Source organism: Argiope bruennichi, chromosome 8, assembly GCF_947563725.1.
Source record: "Argiope bruennichi chromosome 8, qqArgBrue1.1, whole genome shotgun sequence".
In the NCBI taxonomy this organism is placed as follows: domain Eukaryota; kingdom Metazoa; phylum Arthropoda; class Arachnida; order Araneae; family Araneidae; genus Argiope; species Argiope bruennichi.
This window is the reverse complement of record NC_079158.1, coordinates 58,544,972-58,564,827: the sequence shown is the minus strand read 5'-3', so window position 1 is coordinate 58,564,827 and position 19,856 is coordinate 58,544,972. Positions and strand designations below refer to the sequence as shown.

The 19,856-nt window shown below is 29.1% G+C and overlaps 1 protein-coding gene across 1 annotated transcript; it reads right to left on the bottom strand.

Annotated features, from left to right (window-relative positions):
• Positions 1-419: 419 nt before the first annotated feature.
• Positions 420-18,480, bottom strand: LOC129981613 (protein spaetzle 3-like). Its single transcript, XM_056092525.1, has 5 exons — positions 18,169-18,480; positions 10,233-10,363; positions 7,384-7,572; positions 2,862-2,987; positions 420-604 (listed from the first exon to the last, which is right to left on the bottom strand). Exons 1-5 carry the CDS (start codon positions 18,181-18,183, stop codon positions 433-435), a joined length of 633 nt encoding a protein of 210 aa, XP_055948500.1. The 5' UTR covers positions 18,184-18,480; the 3' UTR covers positions 420-432.
• Positions 18,481-19,856: the final 1,376 nt, after the last annotated feature.

The window sequence follows — 19,856 nt, the reverse complement described above, 5'->3', positions numbered from 1 at the left end:
ATTTAAATTCACTTTAAAATTTTAATCCAGAATGTGTTCAGCATTATTTGACGGTTTCAATTTATAAATGAATTTTTTGTATCTAACTAAAAGTGAAACAAAAGCTTTGGTCTCCGGATGACAGAAACAGTAAAGTAGTCTTGATATATTTCTTGAATAATATGCCTACTGATTCTGATAAAATAAGAATCAAAATTTTTTGCATCATATGTTGAAAATTGTTAATATTTAGTACAGTTTTAAAATTTTTGAAGTCTAAAACTGTAAAGAAAATTTATAGACATCTGTTATTCTAAATTGCATTTTAAATGAATTATTCAGTATATGGATTCCTTTTGAACTCTAAATTTCAGCCCTATAATATAAATGAACCGTCATTCGGTTAAGCGCATATTTATGAAAAAAGTAAACTCAATCAATGTGCTTTTTTCTCTACTTAGTTTTAATAGGAGCTGTACATCGACAGATACAACACGAAGGAAAGAGGAACCAGTCCATGAAAATTCCTTTGCAATCGTCGTCAGGATCGTAAGCTAAAAGTCGGTGCCATTTGTATTTCTGCTCGCAGCTGCAGTCGCTAGCACACTTTTTTGTTTGCGTGGACCTGAGAGAGGAAAAAAATACTTTAGAAAAAAAATTATTCAATAAATAATGAAAAACATTTTTCAAGCCATGCAGTATTTAATTGATAAAATAACATTTCGGTGAAGAAGTATCTTAAAATTTTCATAATTATAATTCTGTTTAGATTGAAAAAATATTCCACGATGCCTTCCATGAATGGACATTTTATAAAAACGAGATAGAGTAAAAAATATTAGATTGAAGATTTAATTGCCTCTATAATAATGGTTCAAGTTGATTTCGGACATTTCTATGTTTATTTAACAGAGGCGAAAACCATTTCGTTGTCAAAGCGTTAAAAAAAGCAGGAAAATATTTAATTCAGTTTATTTATTTTAAATATAAATGCATGTTTCAATTCAAGATGGATTTTCAAAATATTTTGCTTGATTATATTAAAGACAAATTTGGCAGAGGATCTTGCTTCCAAAGTTTTTGTAAGCTTGAAATATTACAGAATCACGGTATCTATAGAAAATTGTATTAATAGAATAAGAAGCTTTGGTACAGAGTATTATTTCTTATTGCAGTTTTTAAAAAAATTTAAGTATTCATGCTGCAAATGTGTTATTCTGAAATCAAAATTCCTATCGTTTCCAATGGATCAATCAAATTTGATAAGAACAAATATTTTTTGTAAATTTATTTTCATCGATGATTTGTAAACACATGATGGCAGCATGTGAATCTGAACGCTCTATAATAAAATATAAAATATTGCTCCTTCGCAGATATTATTTATGTTATTATAACTAATATAACTGGATTACAAACAGTTAGAGAGAAAAGTAATTTATCAAGAGCATAGATATCACCATGAACATAAAATAACTTATTATCAGCTAATAACTAATAATCAGTTCCAATTAAAAAAATTGTTAGATGGCAGACGATTCTTTCGTCATTTCACAATTCCTTAATGCTTTTAATCTGATTGGTGGCAAACGATTCTTCTATCATCTCATAATTAGAGATGCATAATCCACGATTTTTTGAATAACAAATAATATTGCTATTGTTATTTTTAAATATGCGTTCCAAATATCTGTTATTTCAATCATATTATTAATTAAAATTTTTTACTTAATATTAAATATAAAATTTATTAATTGTAATTAATACTTAATTTACTAATTTAATTAACGTGTGATTGAATTAGTTTATCTGTTTCAGCTTACTTCTTAAATTTTATTTTTTTTCTCAAAATTATTTATTTAATTTATTTATTAGAGTGAATCATTTTCTGGAAAAGATGAGTTAAAAATATATGTCATTTCTTTAAAATGTTTACTTTAGTCCTATATTCTACCAATAGATGGCGCCATCAGTAAACAGAGTACATATAATCAAAGTCAATCATGTCACGAGCAATTAAAAATGATCTGTATGGAATAGTGCATCATCAAATACGAATATCGGTCACTCCCGTAAAGTGCAGCGGTGACTTCGCACTTTACAGTGAAGCCTCGCACTTTCCGGTGAAATCACCGCTCCGATAAATTTCAGTGATATGCAATTCAATGATACGATACGATAATTCCAATAACCGGTCCGTTCACTTTTCAATCCAATCACAGATTTCTTTCGAGAGCTTCCATTGGACAGATCGTATCGTCACTGCTCCGGCAAATTTCAGTGATATCGTATCGATTGTTAGTTTCTATCGTGATCCAAAACCTGTAATCGAAATATCATCAGTAAGATCGTATGAAGGATTTGAATCACACCCCTCTTTGAAAAGTATTGATCACTTGTATTTGTGACTTTTTGATATTGGTTACGTAATAACCGCTCTGAAAATATTCGTCATCCCTACTCATAATTCCTCAGTAATTCAAAATGGTGATATTTGTTTATTTTTTTTTATCATTATTCTACAGTTTTTCATTCTTGTTCTTGCATTATTTTAGCTCAGTTTTTTAAATAAAAATAATTTAAAAATAATCAAATATCTTATTTTTTTCTACATGAAAATATTAAACGAAATATACCGATAACGAAAAAGATGAATAAAAATACTTTCTTAGAATTTTAAAATCACAAGATATAGGAAATTTCAGTCGAATAAACAATACTCTATCATTGAAAAAAAAAAAAAAAACGCTATCTTTTAGTAGGAAAACAATTATCGTTTGTTGCAATAACTTTTAGTGAGGAAATATTATTTAATACATTTATATTCTTTCGTATATAGAAGATAAAGGTGCTATATATTTTTTTCGGTTTTATCAACTTACTGGCAAACTTCCTGATGAATAGCTTGTTGCAGATGCTGAGTATTGACAACAGCTCTCAGTTTTCCTGCGCTGTTTGAGGCCCAGTATGGAGTTACTATCTCAACTGAAGACTCACAAGCGTCAATTCTGAAAGAAAAATAGGCTATTTTAACACCCTGTACTTTCTTAAATAATAAAATTTATTTCGTTTGCCTTAAAAACTCATGTAATACAAACACAGAAGATTTAAAGAAGTGAATATTTAGATTATCAGGTAATCATTTACAAAGTTTTAATTTTGGAGTCTGAGGTCAAACCGATTCTGCTTTGTTGTTTGTTGCTGGTTATGCACATGCGCCTGTTCTAGATGTGAAATACACGTAAATGTCACACTTTAATTTTTTTGCCTACTAACTATGTGATAGCATTCGTCATTATGTTACAAAATTTTTCTTCTACAAGTACTGCCAATCAATCGTAATAATGCAGCACATTTAATCGGTAGTTCAGCAGCTTGCTTGCTGTCTAATCCTCTCAAATCTTTTTTACTTGTCGTCGACTCCGACTACGCTCACACACGACTTCTGACGATACACACGACTTCTATGCAGCTTCAGAGTGTCCGTCTTTTATAGTTCCGGGAGGCGAGGCTAGAATCTTCAGACTTACCAGGGCGTACCTTGGTTCCTACTGGATGGATCGTGAAACTTCACGAACTTTTCAGTATGATCCATTTAGTCGCCAAACTCGCCAAATTCATCGCCAAATGGTCGCCAAGCTCTCAGGTCATTGACGTGGCACCCGTTCAGCACGCACAGGACAGATCTTACAACGGTTTTTCCCATAATGACAATATTCGTTCCGGGTAGCAAAATTACAGGTTTGTAACAATCAGAAACTAAAATTTATGGAAGAATTTCATTGAAAGAGATTAATCAAAACAGATATTCTATTAATGTACATGGAATATTTTAAAGAACTTCGGTGGCCTACTGGGAAGTTGTCGGCCTCGGAAGTAGTGGGCATTAGGTTCGAGATCCAATTCCATTGAAGAACCGTCATGTAAGCGAATCTAGTGCGCCCTAAATCCGTTGTGACTGAATGTCTTCTCGCTGATGTCGAGTGGCATAGAAGTTCGGAGAGGGAGGCGGGTGTCAGCTCAGATGTCATCCTTGTCATCTGATCGCGGTTCAAAATTACCGAAATAGCTATGATGTTGCTCTAAATTGGAACGTTAATATAACTGAACTGAACAGATGAAATATTTAAACTATTTTTTGAGGTTTCTAAAAGTTTCACTTGAATAAGAGTATTTTAAACAATTAAAAATTATTATTATTTTGGGTTAAGAACAAACTTAAAATAAAAATTGCGATTCAATTCAAAATAATAGTTCAAAGCATTTTTTAAAACAGATTTATAATTTTTTTTATATATGTAAGTAATGTTTATTAAAACTTTCCGAAGTCAAAAATAATGTTTTGTGAAAGGAATTACAAAAAAGATCAAAAATAAAAGGGCAAATAAAGTTTTATATCGGTTAAAAAAATTTAGGGGAAATGTGATGGGAAATTACATAAAGTTTCTTGTCATTTTTAATAACCAGTAAGAACATTCTCCTCTCGATATTATCATATGCTTCCATAGTATGATATACTTTACCTTATAATGACAAGAAAAACCGAGTACTCATTTCGGATTCATAATTTTTCCACCAACCAATTGGATCCAAAATTTACACGAATTTACAACTTCATCGCAAAGATCACACGACAAATTTCATTCAACTTTCCTTTTTCCTTTTTGATTTGTATGGTTTATTTATACGTGAGTGGACGAACAGACAGATCAACAAACAAACAAATCATTCTTTTTGTAACACAGAAAGATCTAAAACCAGGAAATTTATTGAAATCCCGAGGTCGAATTTTTAACAATTACAATACTTTATCTTTAGATTTTTCGTTTAAGAGAAACGAGAAAATGATAATTTCTATCAAATTAAATTGAGTGCAACATTGAAATTAGACAGATAATTCTAACTTTCCGCATCGAAAAAAAGATGAAAGTATTTTTTTTCTTATAGTTCTTTGTTTAAAAGAAGTATAATTATAATTTTTTAAATCAAATTTTATGAAAGTTTTAAAACTAAGCGAAGCCAACAAGATATGAATTATTTAAAATAAAGCAAGTCTCGGATATCTGTATTACCAATATAAAATTTTATAATGAATCCAATAATAAAAAGCTTCATTTGTGAATGTTTAAAAATTGTGATTAATTTAAAAATGTAATTAAAAGCGAATTCAATTAAAACTATAAAATAGAATACTTTTTGACATTGTTTTAAAAAAAACAGTGGCAGTGGTCTCCCTAAAACTTTCTCGTATTCTCTCTTATAAAGATGCTATCCTAGTGAACGCCTTGCAAGGCATTGGCTTACAATAGTTACGAAATATATATATATATACGAAATATATATATATTACTTAAATACGCACCTTTGGCAAGAATTTAGCATTTTAACTAAATCTGTCGAATGATCCTTGGCGAGTTATACCTTGTATGCAATCAAAAGTATCCGAAAACCGAATTTGGGTTTCAGATGCGTTCTTCCCAACCGATTACAACAAAAATTTGACTTAAAATTGCACTTAAACCATATTCGCATTCGTATACCACATAAAACCATATTCGATATTTTAAAGACACTGCGTATTTAAGTTATGGCATTTACACGATTTTGAAAGTACAGCCTTTCAGACGGTCAAGCTGTTGTTGGATTTCGCTCAAAATTTGGTAGAATGTCTATATTAAAGTCTATGTTAAATCTGAGCACCTAATTTTATTTATCTTGCTCTCTTCGTTTTGTAGTTATTTTTCTAATTTATATTCGAACAGCCAGACATACAGACTTCCTCAGAATGGATTTTGATAGAAATCCACAAATTTAGTTTTCGGCCTGTTTATTTCACAGCTCAAAGCATTTTTCAGTTATCTTTGTCACAAACATACATACACTTCCAAAAACACGTATTTTTGGAATTCAGGGGAGTCTAAAATGTAGAAATTAATTATAATCTTTAGTTCGAATTTTTTGACGATTATTATATTTTTTGTATACTTATACGAGAAAGTAATTTAGCTTCTTTTGCGAATAGATTACCAAACACAGACTAAAAAGGGAATTTCTATTTATATGCAATGCCTTAAAAGTATAATATACTTATTAGAGTTGCATTTAAATAGATATACAAAGCTCACACAATATATTTTGCGAGAAAAAAATATTATCATTGTTGTTATAAAACAAAGCACATAATTTAATGCTCAGTAATTATCACAATTTTCTTGAAGTAATCTTCATCTTCTTCAAAGCAATATCCTCTAATTACAAAATATTTCTGCTAGCATCGTTCCGATCCTCAAAACAAGCTTTAAAGTCGTTTCCGTAAAATTCCTTAGTTTTTTTTATTGCATTAATAGATAAAGAAAAGTGATCACAGAGAGGCAGTTTCTACCGTGAAAATAGAAGAAAAAAATCATATGATGTCATATCTAGTGAAAATGATTCTTGTAGAGCTATATTAATTTTTTTTTGAAAAAACTTCAAAAATAGTAATAGCATTTTGTGGAGGCGCATTATCCGGATGCAAAACTCGTGAATTAAATCATCACAATTCAGATAATTTTGGACGTTTTCGATTTAGCAACTTGTACAATAATGTCTTTAATTGTTAACGGCAGTCTTCACCAATCCTCGAATATGATCAACGTGTTTAGAATTATACGAAATGAATAGTCAAAAAATAATTCATCTGTGACTAACCCACAATTTTTTTAATCATTGTATACCATTCAATTCAAATACTGTTGTTTTTGATAAAAAGATTCATTAAAATGCTTTTTGTAACATTTTAAATATTTTGACAGCAAAATTTCACGTTGACTACAAATTTTGATGCTTATTCGTTTCGCTTGTGGTGAAAGCTTATAAGCCAGTTAACAGCTACGCTACACTGGCATTTGCTTTTGTATTGTGGTCATGTTACTCAGCTGCGAACCACAAGGTCCCAGGTTCTATCTTCGCATATAACAATCAGCTACACGCTTTTAAAATCGCGATTTTGGAAAATCGACTCATCTGAAATTTTTAGCTCATTAAAAATAAATTCATTTTCAGTAGATGATATAAAAATCCCGCATTGAATGTTTCTAGTCGTTTATATAAGTCATTAAAACATTTAATGAAAGTATTCAAACGATTTCTATTAATCTGTATTTTAAATGAAACATTACAATAACAAATCGATGAAGTCATTTCATAATAATGATCCCAATAATAATTCAAAGCAATCATTCCATAATAACATATTCAACAAAATTGAAAGGAAATATTCTGTAACCAGGAAAGGTTTCACATTTAAATAAATGGTTTATCAAATTGTAAAGTTCATTTCAGATATCAAAGATTTATTCATTGTGGATCAAAAGAAATCATTTCAATCATCACAAAAAGAGAAAGAAACTGAAAAATAATTACTTATTCGATGAAGATGAAGCTGTGTAGGAGTTTTTAGGACTAGCTCTTTTAGATCTAACATGAATTTTTTTCCCGTCATATGTTTCGAAACTTTCGGGGATTTCGCTATCCACTGGAGCATTGGTGTAATCACCGACCATTCGTTTGATGAGGGCTTTATTTTCATCAATGAAAGTTTCAATTTTCTCCCTGAAAAAGTGCAAGATAAAATGGAAGGAAACATTTTTTTAAAGAATATTTGAGAAACAAAGCAAAAAAAAAAAAAAAAAAAAGTACTTGCAACATGAAACAATAGTTTTATAAATAGTACTTCAGTTTCTTTTTTTCTTTTTTTTTATACAATGTTAATAAACTCAAACTGCAATGAGATAAAAGTATAAGGTGGTTTCAAACCTTTTTATTCTAAAAATTTGTTGTAAGAAAAATTGCTATAATTTGGTATGTGGGTGTTTCGATATATCGTAAAGATGTGCGTAATATTTTTAATAAAGCCTCTTACGGCAATAAATGTCAATGTTGTTGTTTCTTATGGCACTTGCCACGGACAAGCCCGCTGTTACGAAGGCAGCGATTTGTGGTGGTAACATTATAAGCCAGTTAACAACTTCCGGTGAAGAGTGTACACTTTTGTCTAGTGGCTTTGTTACTCGGCTATGAATCCTAACGTTGCGAGTTCGAACCTCAACCCGCACAGATTTAAGCCGGAGGGGGAGCGTCTCCTATTTTTATAGTAGCGCCAACTAATGCCAAGAGTACGACTTTGCTACTCACGCATCACTGATTCGCTTGCACAAACCTTTTTTACAGGAGGGCACAGTCACACATCTCACAGATAGAACAACGGATGAACAACCATGCCCAAACCGGGACGCCCAAATCACGGGGAAGACGCGCTACCCCTATACCAGTATTCCGGCAAGTTTCAATCTGAGCACTCTTGGTAGCTCGAAAAATGTCAAGACAATATTCCCATTTTCGCTACGTATTATCCAATATTTTGACTTTAACACTAGACACAGGATCTGTGATCTTAATTTTGAGTGTATCAGTATCTTCAACTGGTATTACAAACATTTTATACTTTATATAATCCCAAAATTGACATTGTACAATAATATCAGATTTGAAATCATGGAATCAAAGAACACATTGAATTTCTTTCTTCGTTGGTGTCATTTTGATAGTAATCAAATGTAAAATCTCTGTTTCTATATTAGTTGCGCTATCTCTCCCACCGGGGGGGGACTCAGATACGAGGATGAGATGCTTCAGGCATGGTGGGAGTTCTTACCATCCGAGTGAGTACAGAAATGGCGTGGGGTCAACTATATCCTACTGATGACGGGCCGTGCTTCCTACGGGAAGAGTTATACTGTGGCTGGTGATGGCCTTCATTTCAATATTAGTTCCAGCCAATGCCTATCACGGCGTTCTAGTCATTCAAATTTATCTGTGTGCCTCAGATCGGGTGGGCATAGTCAATATGTGATTAGTTGCACTATATATTGGACTAAAAAAACGAGAACACGATTATTACATAATATAACATTTAAAGTATTATATTCAATGGTTCTTTTGCAATATTTTTTTCATAAGAGAGAGATTTTACGATCACACTTTTTTTCCTCATTCAGCTTTTGTTTATGTCTCTTATCGAACTAAAATTTGAATAATTTATATTAATCTATTATGCAAATTTTAAAGATTCAGTTATATGGTTAAAAAGGGTGATATAAAGCTACAATATGGTTTAAAATTTGCTTAAAATTTTGAGTAATCCTTTTTTAGTGAAATAGTATAAGAAGCAACTAAATTTCGAATGCATATATAAGATTTCCTCTACAGAGCATTTTGAACAGTTTTTTTCATAAAGCATCATATGTGCCGTATAGTGCCATTTACAGATAATATGCTTGCCTGTAAATATAATTGTATTATAATAAAAGAATTTACGAGCTATATATCTATCGCTACTAATAATAAAGATGAATTTGTGTATGTCTGCCCTCGATTTACAGGCCAGACTATTTGATCTACAGTTACGAAATTTGTCACATCTTGGAAAATGGAACTGTGCATCTGGGAGAGGTTCTTTGAACTTTTAATTAAAATTTTAATTGATTACAAACTAAACCAATTTTTGGTACTTTTTTCTAGATAGATTCTAAAAATATTGCAGCAACAAAAATAAATTTTATGTCATTTCAAAATTTAAAAAAATTGTCTTTTTAAGTATATCAGTTTAATAGCCGAATTTTGGTAAGTTTTTAAATATATTTTGTTGGCCTAATTTAATTTAAAAAGTTACATTACTGTTCTGAAATTAAAACCGTTTTCTTTGTTTCAGGTATATTTTATCATATGATTTTCTTTAATTGTTGAAAGCTAAAGAAGAAAGATTCTGATTAATATTTGCGTAATTCACAAGATAAATAAAAAAATGATGTTACAATACTGCTAAATAAATTCATTCACAGTTTTAATAACACCATGATGTTATGGAATTGGTCTTCACTGGTAAGATTCATGTACGCAATAAACAGAAGTTAAATAAGAAAGAAAAAAAATACGGCTTTAATATCTAACAATTTGACAGAAGCAGTGTCATGAAATTGTATCTGAATGATTTAAATAACAATAAATACAAATAATATCACGGGGCAATTAGCTGGTCACTAAAGGCGATTAGTAAATAATAAAATTGCCAAGCGCTAAGAAAAACGTAAATAATATAAATGAAATATAGTAATAAGTAACAGTGATAGCCGATTAATTGAAAGAGAAATAGTAATTCAAAACAATATCAAGTTAAAAAAAACATATGATTAGTTGCTCAATTTCTTACTTACTGAGGATAGTTTTGACCAGGCGATGGGCAATACAACTGGTTTAATCTCTTTATGCAGGGAATTCCTCTGCTGATTTCACTGTCACTGACTGGTAGATGTAAGAGGACGAAACAGACAAAAATAAATAGCACCTGGAAAGAAAATGTGACAAAAATAATTTGAAAATTTAAAAGGTAGAATGTAACTAGAATTCTTGAAACGATAAAAAAATAGTGGCTGTACTAGAAGAAAGGCTGTACTAGGCTGTACTGTAGAAAGACTAGTAGCCCCTCTGTGGCTAGCTCTCAAGCTCGAATTTAAAATACAAAAATTAATTTTCATTTTCCCTCATACAAAGATTTTAGGACATGCAGCAGGGGATGAAGAGTGGGGATGGTGGGTGGGAGCAATCAGGAAAAGCTGAGAATTTGATCTACTCTTGCTATTGAATTAATTGATGGTTAATCTTTTTTTTTTATTTCGTTGTTTACAAAGTATAGAGAAAATATTACAATTGGTAAAAAAAAAAAAAAATTGAACTTGAGATTTTGAGGAATTTTTAGGTTTTCGAATTCCATGAATTCGAAATTTTTTTTGCTAATTCCTCCCGTCTATCTTAAAGAATTTTTGAGTTATCTTATTTATAGACAGATTGACTGACAGACAGACATAATGCCAAAAACGTGTTTTTCGTACTTAGGGCCATCTGAAACGTGGAGATTATTCAAAATCTAGAATTTCAATTTTTTTTTTACCATTAAAATATTTTCTCTATACTTTCTGTACGATAAATAAAAAGACGAAAGAGTAAAAAATTTAGAACACATCCACACGTTGTATTATAAGTAATTTGGTGTACAATTTGTGAACTTAGTCCGGTTTTACATTAGAAACCACGCGCTGAAGATAGATGATGTTTAAAATATCGCTTACTCCCGGCGTTCACAATTTTGTCTAACGTTCAAAACGTGTAGTTCAAGTTTCAAAAGCCATGCGTAAGGAATTTTATTAAGTAGTATGCGAGAAAGTTTCGAGAAGACTACTCTCGCTGATTTTAATGAGGCCGCTGTTGTTCCAAATAATAACGGAAATTTTCTTCATAATAAATTATGTTTTGTATACGTATGAAAGTATATGAATAAAAGTAAATATCTAGAATTTTTAGAATCATTATTCTTTTGCGCTAATCTTTTTTTAATGACTTATGTAGTAATTATTCTTTAGGAAAAATTTTTAAAAAGAGAATTATTATTTTATTAAAAAGAAATTATTATTTTTTAAGAATATTTTTCATTAAAATATTTCGATCTTAGTGTTTTGCATTAGATTTGTGTTTATCCATAATACAACAACTTTTATTTTAAGTAATTTCCAATTTCGTCATTGTATCAGAAAACAACTAAATTTCAAATTGCATCTCAATGTAATCCTCCACTTATAATGATGTAAGATTTTACTTTCTTTTATTTAAGATCTTAGGATATAAATTTTTAACAAAAATTAAGCATAAAAATATTTCGATTAGTTTAAAAGATTCTGTGGAAAAAGAATTTTGTTTGCCATTATCATTGATATAAATTTATATAAATATTTTCCAGAAAATATAATAACGTCGATTAGCAAGTTTTAAAATTTTCGTCTGGTTATTATATCTTTTTACTGTTGACTCAATGGTAGTTAGTTAAAAAAAAGTTAAATGGTTACTATTTGTAAATTTGACTTTAATAATTATTATTTTGTTCATTTCACGAGGTCATTCTTTGTCACACTTTGTTAAAAGTCAACTTAAAGTTGAAGTTTTCCAACTAACAAAGTAACAATATGCATAAAACGGCATCTTTTTTGTTTATTATTTCAACCACATCCATCCTAACACCTACACATCTTCGAAAACAATTTGGCGCGGCTAATTTCAGACAAGCGAGGAAAATAATACATAAATAAATAAAAAGAACCTTTTAAAGTAATTTTAAACCTTTCGTAATTCTTGTCCAATTAAAGTAACTATTAGTATCTGTCAATTATCCTGACAACAGTTCACCTGTTTATTTCTTCAAACACCATCAACAGAAATGAATTATGCAATCATCGACTTGGGCAAAAGAAAGCCTCGTTAAATGCCAGTTAATATCAGTGAAATGACAGCAGAAGTCATGATACCCGGAATCATTCCAATGACCTCATCGCTCAGGATAGGCAACATTGGAACTAGCCCTTTCTTGCAGGTCAAGGCAAATCATTTAAGAGGCATAATTGATTGTTTAGCTCACAATGTTTGACGCGCTATGAGCTTTGAGAAGAGCTTAATGGCTTTTTGGGTGGAAGTGCACTTGTTTTGCAGGTGATTCAGTAGTTGCCTGCTTGAAAATTCGATGTCTTCTTTAAAGATTTACTTTGATGTTTCTGGAAAAGTTACAAATGATTCAAAACAACAGATAATATTTCGAATGTATAATCTGCCTCGGTATTACCGGTGTTTCTGGTAAAGTTACAAATAATTAAAAAAAAAAAGAAACAAACAAACAAACAACAACAACAAAAAAACACAGATAAAATTTTGAATGTATAATCTGCCTTAGTATTACCAGTGTTTCAGGAAATGTTAGGATTCGAAGCAAACAAAAAGAAATTGATCTATTTTTCATTCATAATGGAGTCCGATGTTTCTAATAAATTACAGCAATGTTTGATGCTTCCAGAAAGGATTAAATACAATATAGAAAATTTTGAATGTATAATCTGTTTCGGTATGACGGTGATTCTGGAAATATTAGAATTGATTCGAAACAAACAAAAAGAAATTAAGGATCTATTTTTCATTCATAATGGAGTCCGATGTTTCTAAAAAAATTTCAATAATGTTTGATGCTTCTAGAAATGATTCAAAACAATAGATAAAATTTTGAATGTATAATCTGCCTCGGATGACCAATGTTTCTGGAAGTATTAGAATTTATTCAAAGCAAGAAAATTTTTATACAGATATCCTTTTGTATTAGCAATATTTAATAATATATTTTAGACATAATCACATTTTAAACCTAAAAATTATCAACCATTCGGATTATGAAGCCTTTAATTTTATTACTTTATACCTGACAACAATTACTTTGAGGATATGCTAAGATTCAATTGGCATATCTTACTTAAACTGACAGTTGAATTAATTTAAAATAATCACATTATAAGCTTCATGATAAGTTTTTTTTTGCAGAAACGTGGAACATTTTTGTTTAAAACTTTTGTGCATCTAAATTATCTTTCAAAATGCGACTAATAGAATAAGGGGAACGTTTAAAAATATACGTTATACGTTGGTATACATTAATACTATCCAAAACTCTGTGCTTTAGACACGTTTTCCTCAACAGATCGATAGAAAAATTTGACACAAAACTGCACTTGTAATCACAAAATCTGATACCAAATTTAATATATTTAAACTACTACATTTTTGAACTATCGCGTTTACATGTTTATGAAAGTACAGACCGACAGACAGTAAACCGATAGTTGCATTTAGCTCAAAATTTGTCAGATGTTTACACTATAGATTTTAAATTTGTGTACTGAATTTTATTTATCCAGTTCTTTTCATTTTGTAATCATCGTGTTAACTTGTATTCGAACAGCCGGAAAGATGGACTTCCTTTAAACAGATTTTGCCCAAAATTTGTCAGAAATCTGCAAATTTGGCTTAAAGACCATGCATCCAATTTCAACATTGTAGATCAAATCATTGTAGCTTTTGCAGCTCATCGTAGCTTTTGAATTATCTTTACCACAGACAGACAGACATTTTCCAGCTATGCGTTTATAGAATTCAGGGAGGTCTAAAACGTGAAGATTCATCAAAATCTCGATTTCTAATTTTTTTCGATTACTATACTTTCTCTACACTACGTATAGGACAAAGTAATAAAATTTTTGATCGTCATCTGGCACACTAATTATCTATGAGTAATAAATACAACATTACGAATAGAATTAGTTAGTTTAATATTTCTTCATTAATCTTTTGATAAACAAAATAAATTTTTAATGGAGTCTGTTATATCTGCAAAGGAAGAAGTATTAAGTTCTTTTCATACTTCTTTATTATTGCTTAAATTAAATTTCTTTTCTATTCAATCATTAATTGTAAAATTGTTCATATACTCATTGAAAGCGATTTCTGCTCTTAGGAGATTAAAATTTTTTTGAACACCGAAAATGACACATAATCGAAGTTTTATATCCTTTGCGCCGTTTAAAAAACGAACGAAAAACGCCGTTAAAAAAATATTCAAACTGAAAACGAATTAACTGATTAAGAATGAACTCGAAATGATTAAGAACGAATCGGAACTGTCACGACATCCCCCTCCCGGATAAATGGGATTTAATGCATTATTTTTCATTTTATGCACGATTGATTGTATTTACAGTCAAAGGCTATTGTTATTAAATTGCTTAGTACCACCATATTTTTTATATGCATTCTATGTATTTATTTAATTTTTAATTTAATTCGAAAGATATCAAAAAGTAATTAAAGTATACAAGCAAAAAAATAAAAAAAGAAAAAAATAGAAAAGAAAAAGAAAAGAAAATGCTAATAATTTAATCAAAGGATTTCACATTATTTTAGCTGAGAGAATCAAGAAAATGTTGAAATTTCTATTTCGTTCATTTTTTTGAAAAATCTTATAGTTTTTTTGAATAGGGACAAATACTTTTTGGTAGTATATTAAATAATACGAATGCCAATAAAATAGTAAATCTTTAGGAATTGTATGGATAATTTTCGAAATTAAAAAAAGAAAAAAAAATATAGAATACCAAGATTAAACGAAAAATCACATTCCGTTAAAATTAATGCATAAGTAATATAATAAATATGTAATAAATTAGTAATATATATTAGTAATATAATAATAAGCAAGCAATAAATAAGAAATGTATATTAATATAAAAGTTATTTTTTAGAAAAACCAAATTTTATATTTGAATTATTTTAGCTATCATGAATTTAAAAAAAAATCTAATTCTAATAGCTGCAATTTGCAATAGGCAAAAAGCAGTTTAAAAATTTAAGATTTCTAAGCGAGATTTTTTTTATACAGTAAAGAGGAATTCATGATAAGAATCAAAACTGAAATCAGATTTCTCAACGCGTTTAGTTATCCATGGTTTTTATTTCCAAAATGTCGTTACACACACACACACACACACACACACACACACACACACACACACACACACACACACACACACACACACACACACACACACACACACACACACACACACACACACACACAGGGTGAAAGAGAGAGAGAGAGAGTAAACGAAAACAAATGTGTGTGTGTGTGTGTTTGCAAAAAATGTGACCTAATAAATAATTCCTATAATTGAAGCCCTTTATGTTGTTATGCATGTATAAGTATCTTACTGTAAATAAAAATTGTTCAAAACACATTTTAATGTCGATTTGCGTTCCTTTCGGATTTACTAAAAATTCGGCTACTCGTGGCTGCTTCTATACTTTCAGAAATAATCGGGAGATAACTCAACGTATAAACTGAATGCATCTTTGGAATTTAAAAATAAACTTCGATAGATTGTAATGTATTAAGTACATCTAATGTGGAAACAACCCTTATTTTTAGACTACAAAAGAAAACATTTTAATTGTCTGATCTGACAATGATTTCAATTAGCTTTCCCGATCTGCTACCTTTTAAAAATTGATTGTCATTGAAAAAGAAAGGCTAAGGATTAAACATTAGTTTCAAAATTATTTTTATACAAGGCACATACCGACATTTTAAAAATTTTATCCTACTTCTTAAAAAATTACCATTGTTCCCATTTTAATTATAGTTCTTAAGTAGAAATTTCTAATTCTCTCATGGTATACCGTGTCATTTCAAGAATTAGTTTTGGATCAAACTATTGAAAAATTGTAAAGATTTCTAAGATTTTTTTTTTTAATATAATTTTATCGCTTTATTAATGTTTTATAATTTTTGAAGTTTTTGCTAATAATTTCCAAAAATATTCTGAACTATAATTTTGTAATGATATAAGGGGTTCTTTCGGAACATTTATTGCTATTTTGATTCATATAAGAATGTAAAGGATATTTGTGGGTGAAATTTTAAAATTTTAAATTGATTGAATTTTTCCTTATTTCGTATTTTAACGTAAAAAAGGTTTCAAAACTTCGAAATGTTTAGTTTTTATGTGGTATTTAATGTTTTTGTAATTTTTTTTTTGTTTAATTAACAGAAAATTTTTACTGATTTCTACATTTTTTTAAATATTATTTCACAGCTTCCTGTTTATTTTTTACATATTTTAAAAATATTAAAAATATTTTTTACATATTTTAAAAATATTAAATATATTTTTGTCAATAGTTTCTCAATCGCTTGAACTATGAATTAAATTCTCAGAAAGACGAAACATTTTATCGGAACATTTATTGTTATTTTAATGAATATAAGATTGCAAAGAACACTTGAATATGTCCAAATACGTTTTAAATTAAATAGTATTTTGAGATTAATACTTATTTAATGTAAATGAAAAAGAAACGATACAAGAATTATGTGGAAAAGGAATGATTAAAGCAATTAATTAATTAATTAATTAATATAAATAAAAAAATAGAGATAATTTTTGTTCACCTGACACACGTTAAAAGCATTGTTCTAATTTTGGAGTTCATCACGCATCTTGGAGAAATAAGAATTTGGAATGGAGTCAGAATACAAAATAAAACGATGAATAAAACCATGGCATGCCAAATTAATCAAAGTAATTATATCTCAGTAAAGTTGAATCAGTCATGTGTACAAAAATTATCTCCATCTTTATTTTAATTTATTAATTTATTTATTGCTTAAAAGTCCTTTAATATCTTTCGCATACAATAACACATTTGATTCTTGCATCAATTCTTTTTCTTTTATATTTAAATAGGTATTAATGTCAAAGTTCTATTTGATTTAAAATGTATTTGGATATATTCAAGTATCTTTTACATTTTCATATGCATTAAAATAACTATAAAGATTTCGATAAAATGCTTCATCTTATAAGGAATTTAATTCAGAGTTCAAGTGATTAAAAATCTTATTGGCAAAAAATAAATTTAAAAAATGTAAAATATAAATTTAAAAAAATAATAAAAAAATATAAATTAAATAAATATTTAAAAATAATTAAAATAATAATTAAGAATAATTAAAACAACAATTAAAAATAATTAAAAATAAATAAATAATGAAAAAAATATAAATTAAATAAATAATTTTAAAAATGTAAAAAATAAATATGAAGTTGTGAAATAAATAAATAAATCAGTAAATAAAAAAAAATTATAGATAATTTTTGTTAACATTATACACATTAAAGGCATTGTTCTAATTTTGGAATAAATCATGCATTTTAGAGAAGTAATAACTTAGTTTGAAGTCTCGAATAAAAGTAATAAAATGAATAAAATCATGGCATACAAAATTAATAAAAATGATTATACTTCAGTAAAATTACATTATGACGTCCATCTTTATTCTATTGAATTTAAATGAATTACCAATGCATGTCAATTATTTTTGCAATTATATTAATAATTAATGTAGAAATACGTTATGACGTTCATCTTTATTTTATTGAATTTAGATGAATTATCAATGCATGTCGATTACTTTTCCAATCACATTAATAATTAATGTAGAAATACATTATGACGTTCATCTTTATTCTATTGAATTTAGATGAGTTACCAATGCATGTCGATTACTTTTCTCATTACGTTAATAATTAATGTAGAAATAATCATATGGAATCTTTATATGCTAAAAATAACATTTTTAATGGAATATTCAATTAATACATCTCATTATATCAATCTTAATTAATAAGCCACAGGCAATTAACAATTAGAATGAATTATCAAATTACTTACCTTGAAAAAGAACATGATGGCAGTCACCTATAAACCACCTGCAAGATCCTGATGTCTAGAAATTTAGTCATTCTTGATCCGGATGAGGGTGCATCCTCCCACGTGCTCATCAATCCGGACGCATCACTGTGGTATGGGCGTATGATACACTCTTTTGGTTGACCGCAGGCGTGAGAGGGTGGTGAAACAGGAGGGAGGTTCGACAACCACACTTTCGATGTTCGAAGTGTACCCTTGGAAGTGGCCAGCAAGCGAATGAGGGAGATCAAGTTATTCATTGCTTTCTTTCGGTTATTTTAATTTTTGAAACGAACGAAGACGTGTTCGGCCTTGGGGGAGGTGGTATTGCTTAGCTCGTGTCAAGCGCGACCGGTTGGCGTAGACTGACCGTTGGACTAACAGGTGGTTTTGTAGTCTGATATATATGTTTATTGCTTGGTAATGGGAATGAAAATTCATTTAAAATAAAGTTTCGAGTGTGTAAGATTTCGAGAAATATTTAGTGTATTTGTACAATATGGCAAAAATCCAAAATTTGTTAGTTTTTATTCATTTGTTCTATGGCATTTAGAAAGATAACGAGGAAGGCTTGCAAAGAAGAACTCGTTTTTAGGGAAATTAAATAACTCTTAATGGAGAAAGATTTCCATGAAAAGAAATGGATTTTTATATAAGAAGAATGCAAAAAACACGTTTAAGAAAACTGAATTTCACCTCTTTTCTCAGTAGCAAATGTATGAGGAAATTAGTTGTTTTTTCTCTTACAAGTGGTAACAGGTTATTTTAGTCTTTTTATGACATGCCTTGATATTTGAAAGCTATTTATATATTTTTTGAAAAGTATGTATATATGCAATAGGGAATCTTTCAATATTATTTTTTATCAAAGTATAAAAACTTGAAGTTTAGGTTATTAGATTTAAATATCTCCAAGTAAAATATTTCTAGTTCATCCATATTCATTTATTAATGTTAAATATAAATATGTATAGGCGGCAATTATAGTTTCATGTACCAATATGATGCAATAGTTTTAATCCCAGTTTTTCCTGCTCTTAAAGGAATCATTTGCTCGAAAAAGCAACCGTACCATTTGAGGTAAGAATATGGCTTATATCTTGTAAATGGGTACATGCAGATCGATCTCTTTGAAAAGTTTTAGTAGGGAATTGGTTGCAACATTGATAATGTAGTATGTAAAACTTATAAAGAACTACGATTTTTCAAACATGAAATTAAAGTATTCTCTAATTAGCTATTTTAGAATGTTCTACATTTTAGTGTTACCTTTTCTTATCTTGAATAACATAATATTGCTACAATGTGCTTTTAATAAAATTGTAATTCTATTCCACATTCTAGTTTCAAACAGTTGACCAAAAGAGTCCAAAATACATATTCATTTTTTATTGTACAATGAAGCATAATATGTTCAAGTACCAGACTCTGAAAATAAAAATTTGAGCATTCTTGATCCTCAATTTTCATGCTTTGCCGAAGATCATTTTTTGTGCAGTGAAATAGGAAGGAATAATGTATTTATTAGAAAATATCCTATAAAATTTCAGGATGAGTACTCCAGGGGATTTTAATGCATGAGGCTGACATTTTGATCGAAAAATTGTAAAATTCTGTCTTTTTCTCAAGTTTGAGAAATATTCACATTTTGATTGTGCTGTCTTTTTAAC

What these genes read in the sequence shown, in the direction of transcription:
- LOC129981613 (XM_056092525.1), bottom strand. An exon ending in GCTTCATCTTCATCGAATAA is followed by an intron (nt 2,988 to 7,383) that starts GTAATTATTTTT and finishes TTTTTCTTTCAG; the next exon opens with AATTGACGCTTGTGAGTCTT. An exon ending in ATTCATCAGGAAGTTTGCCA is followed by an intron (nt 605 to 2,861) that starts GTAAGTTGATAA and finishes TTCCTCTCTCAG; the next exon opens with GTCCACGCAAACAAAAAAGT.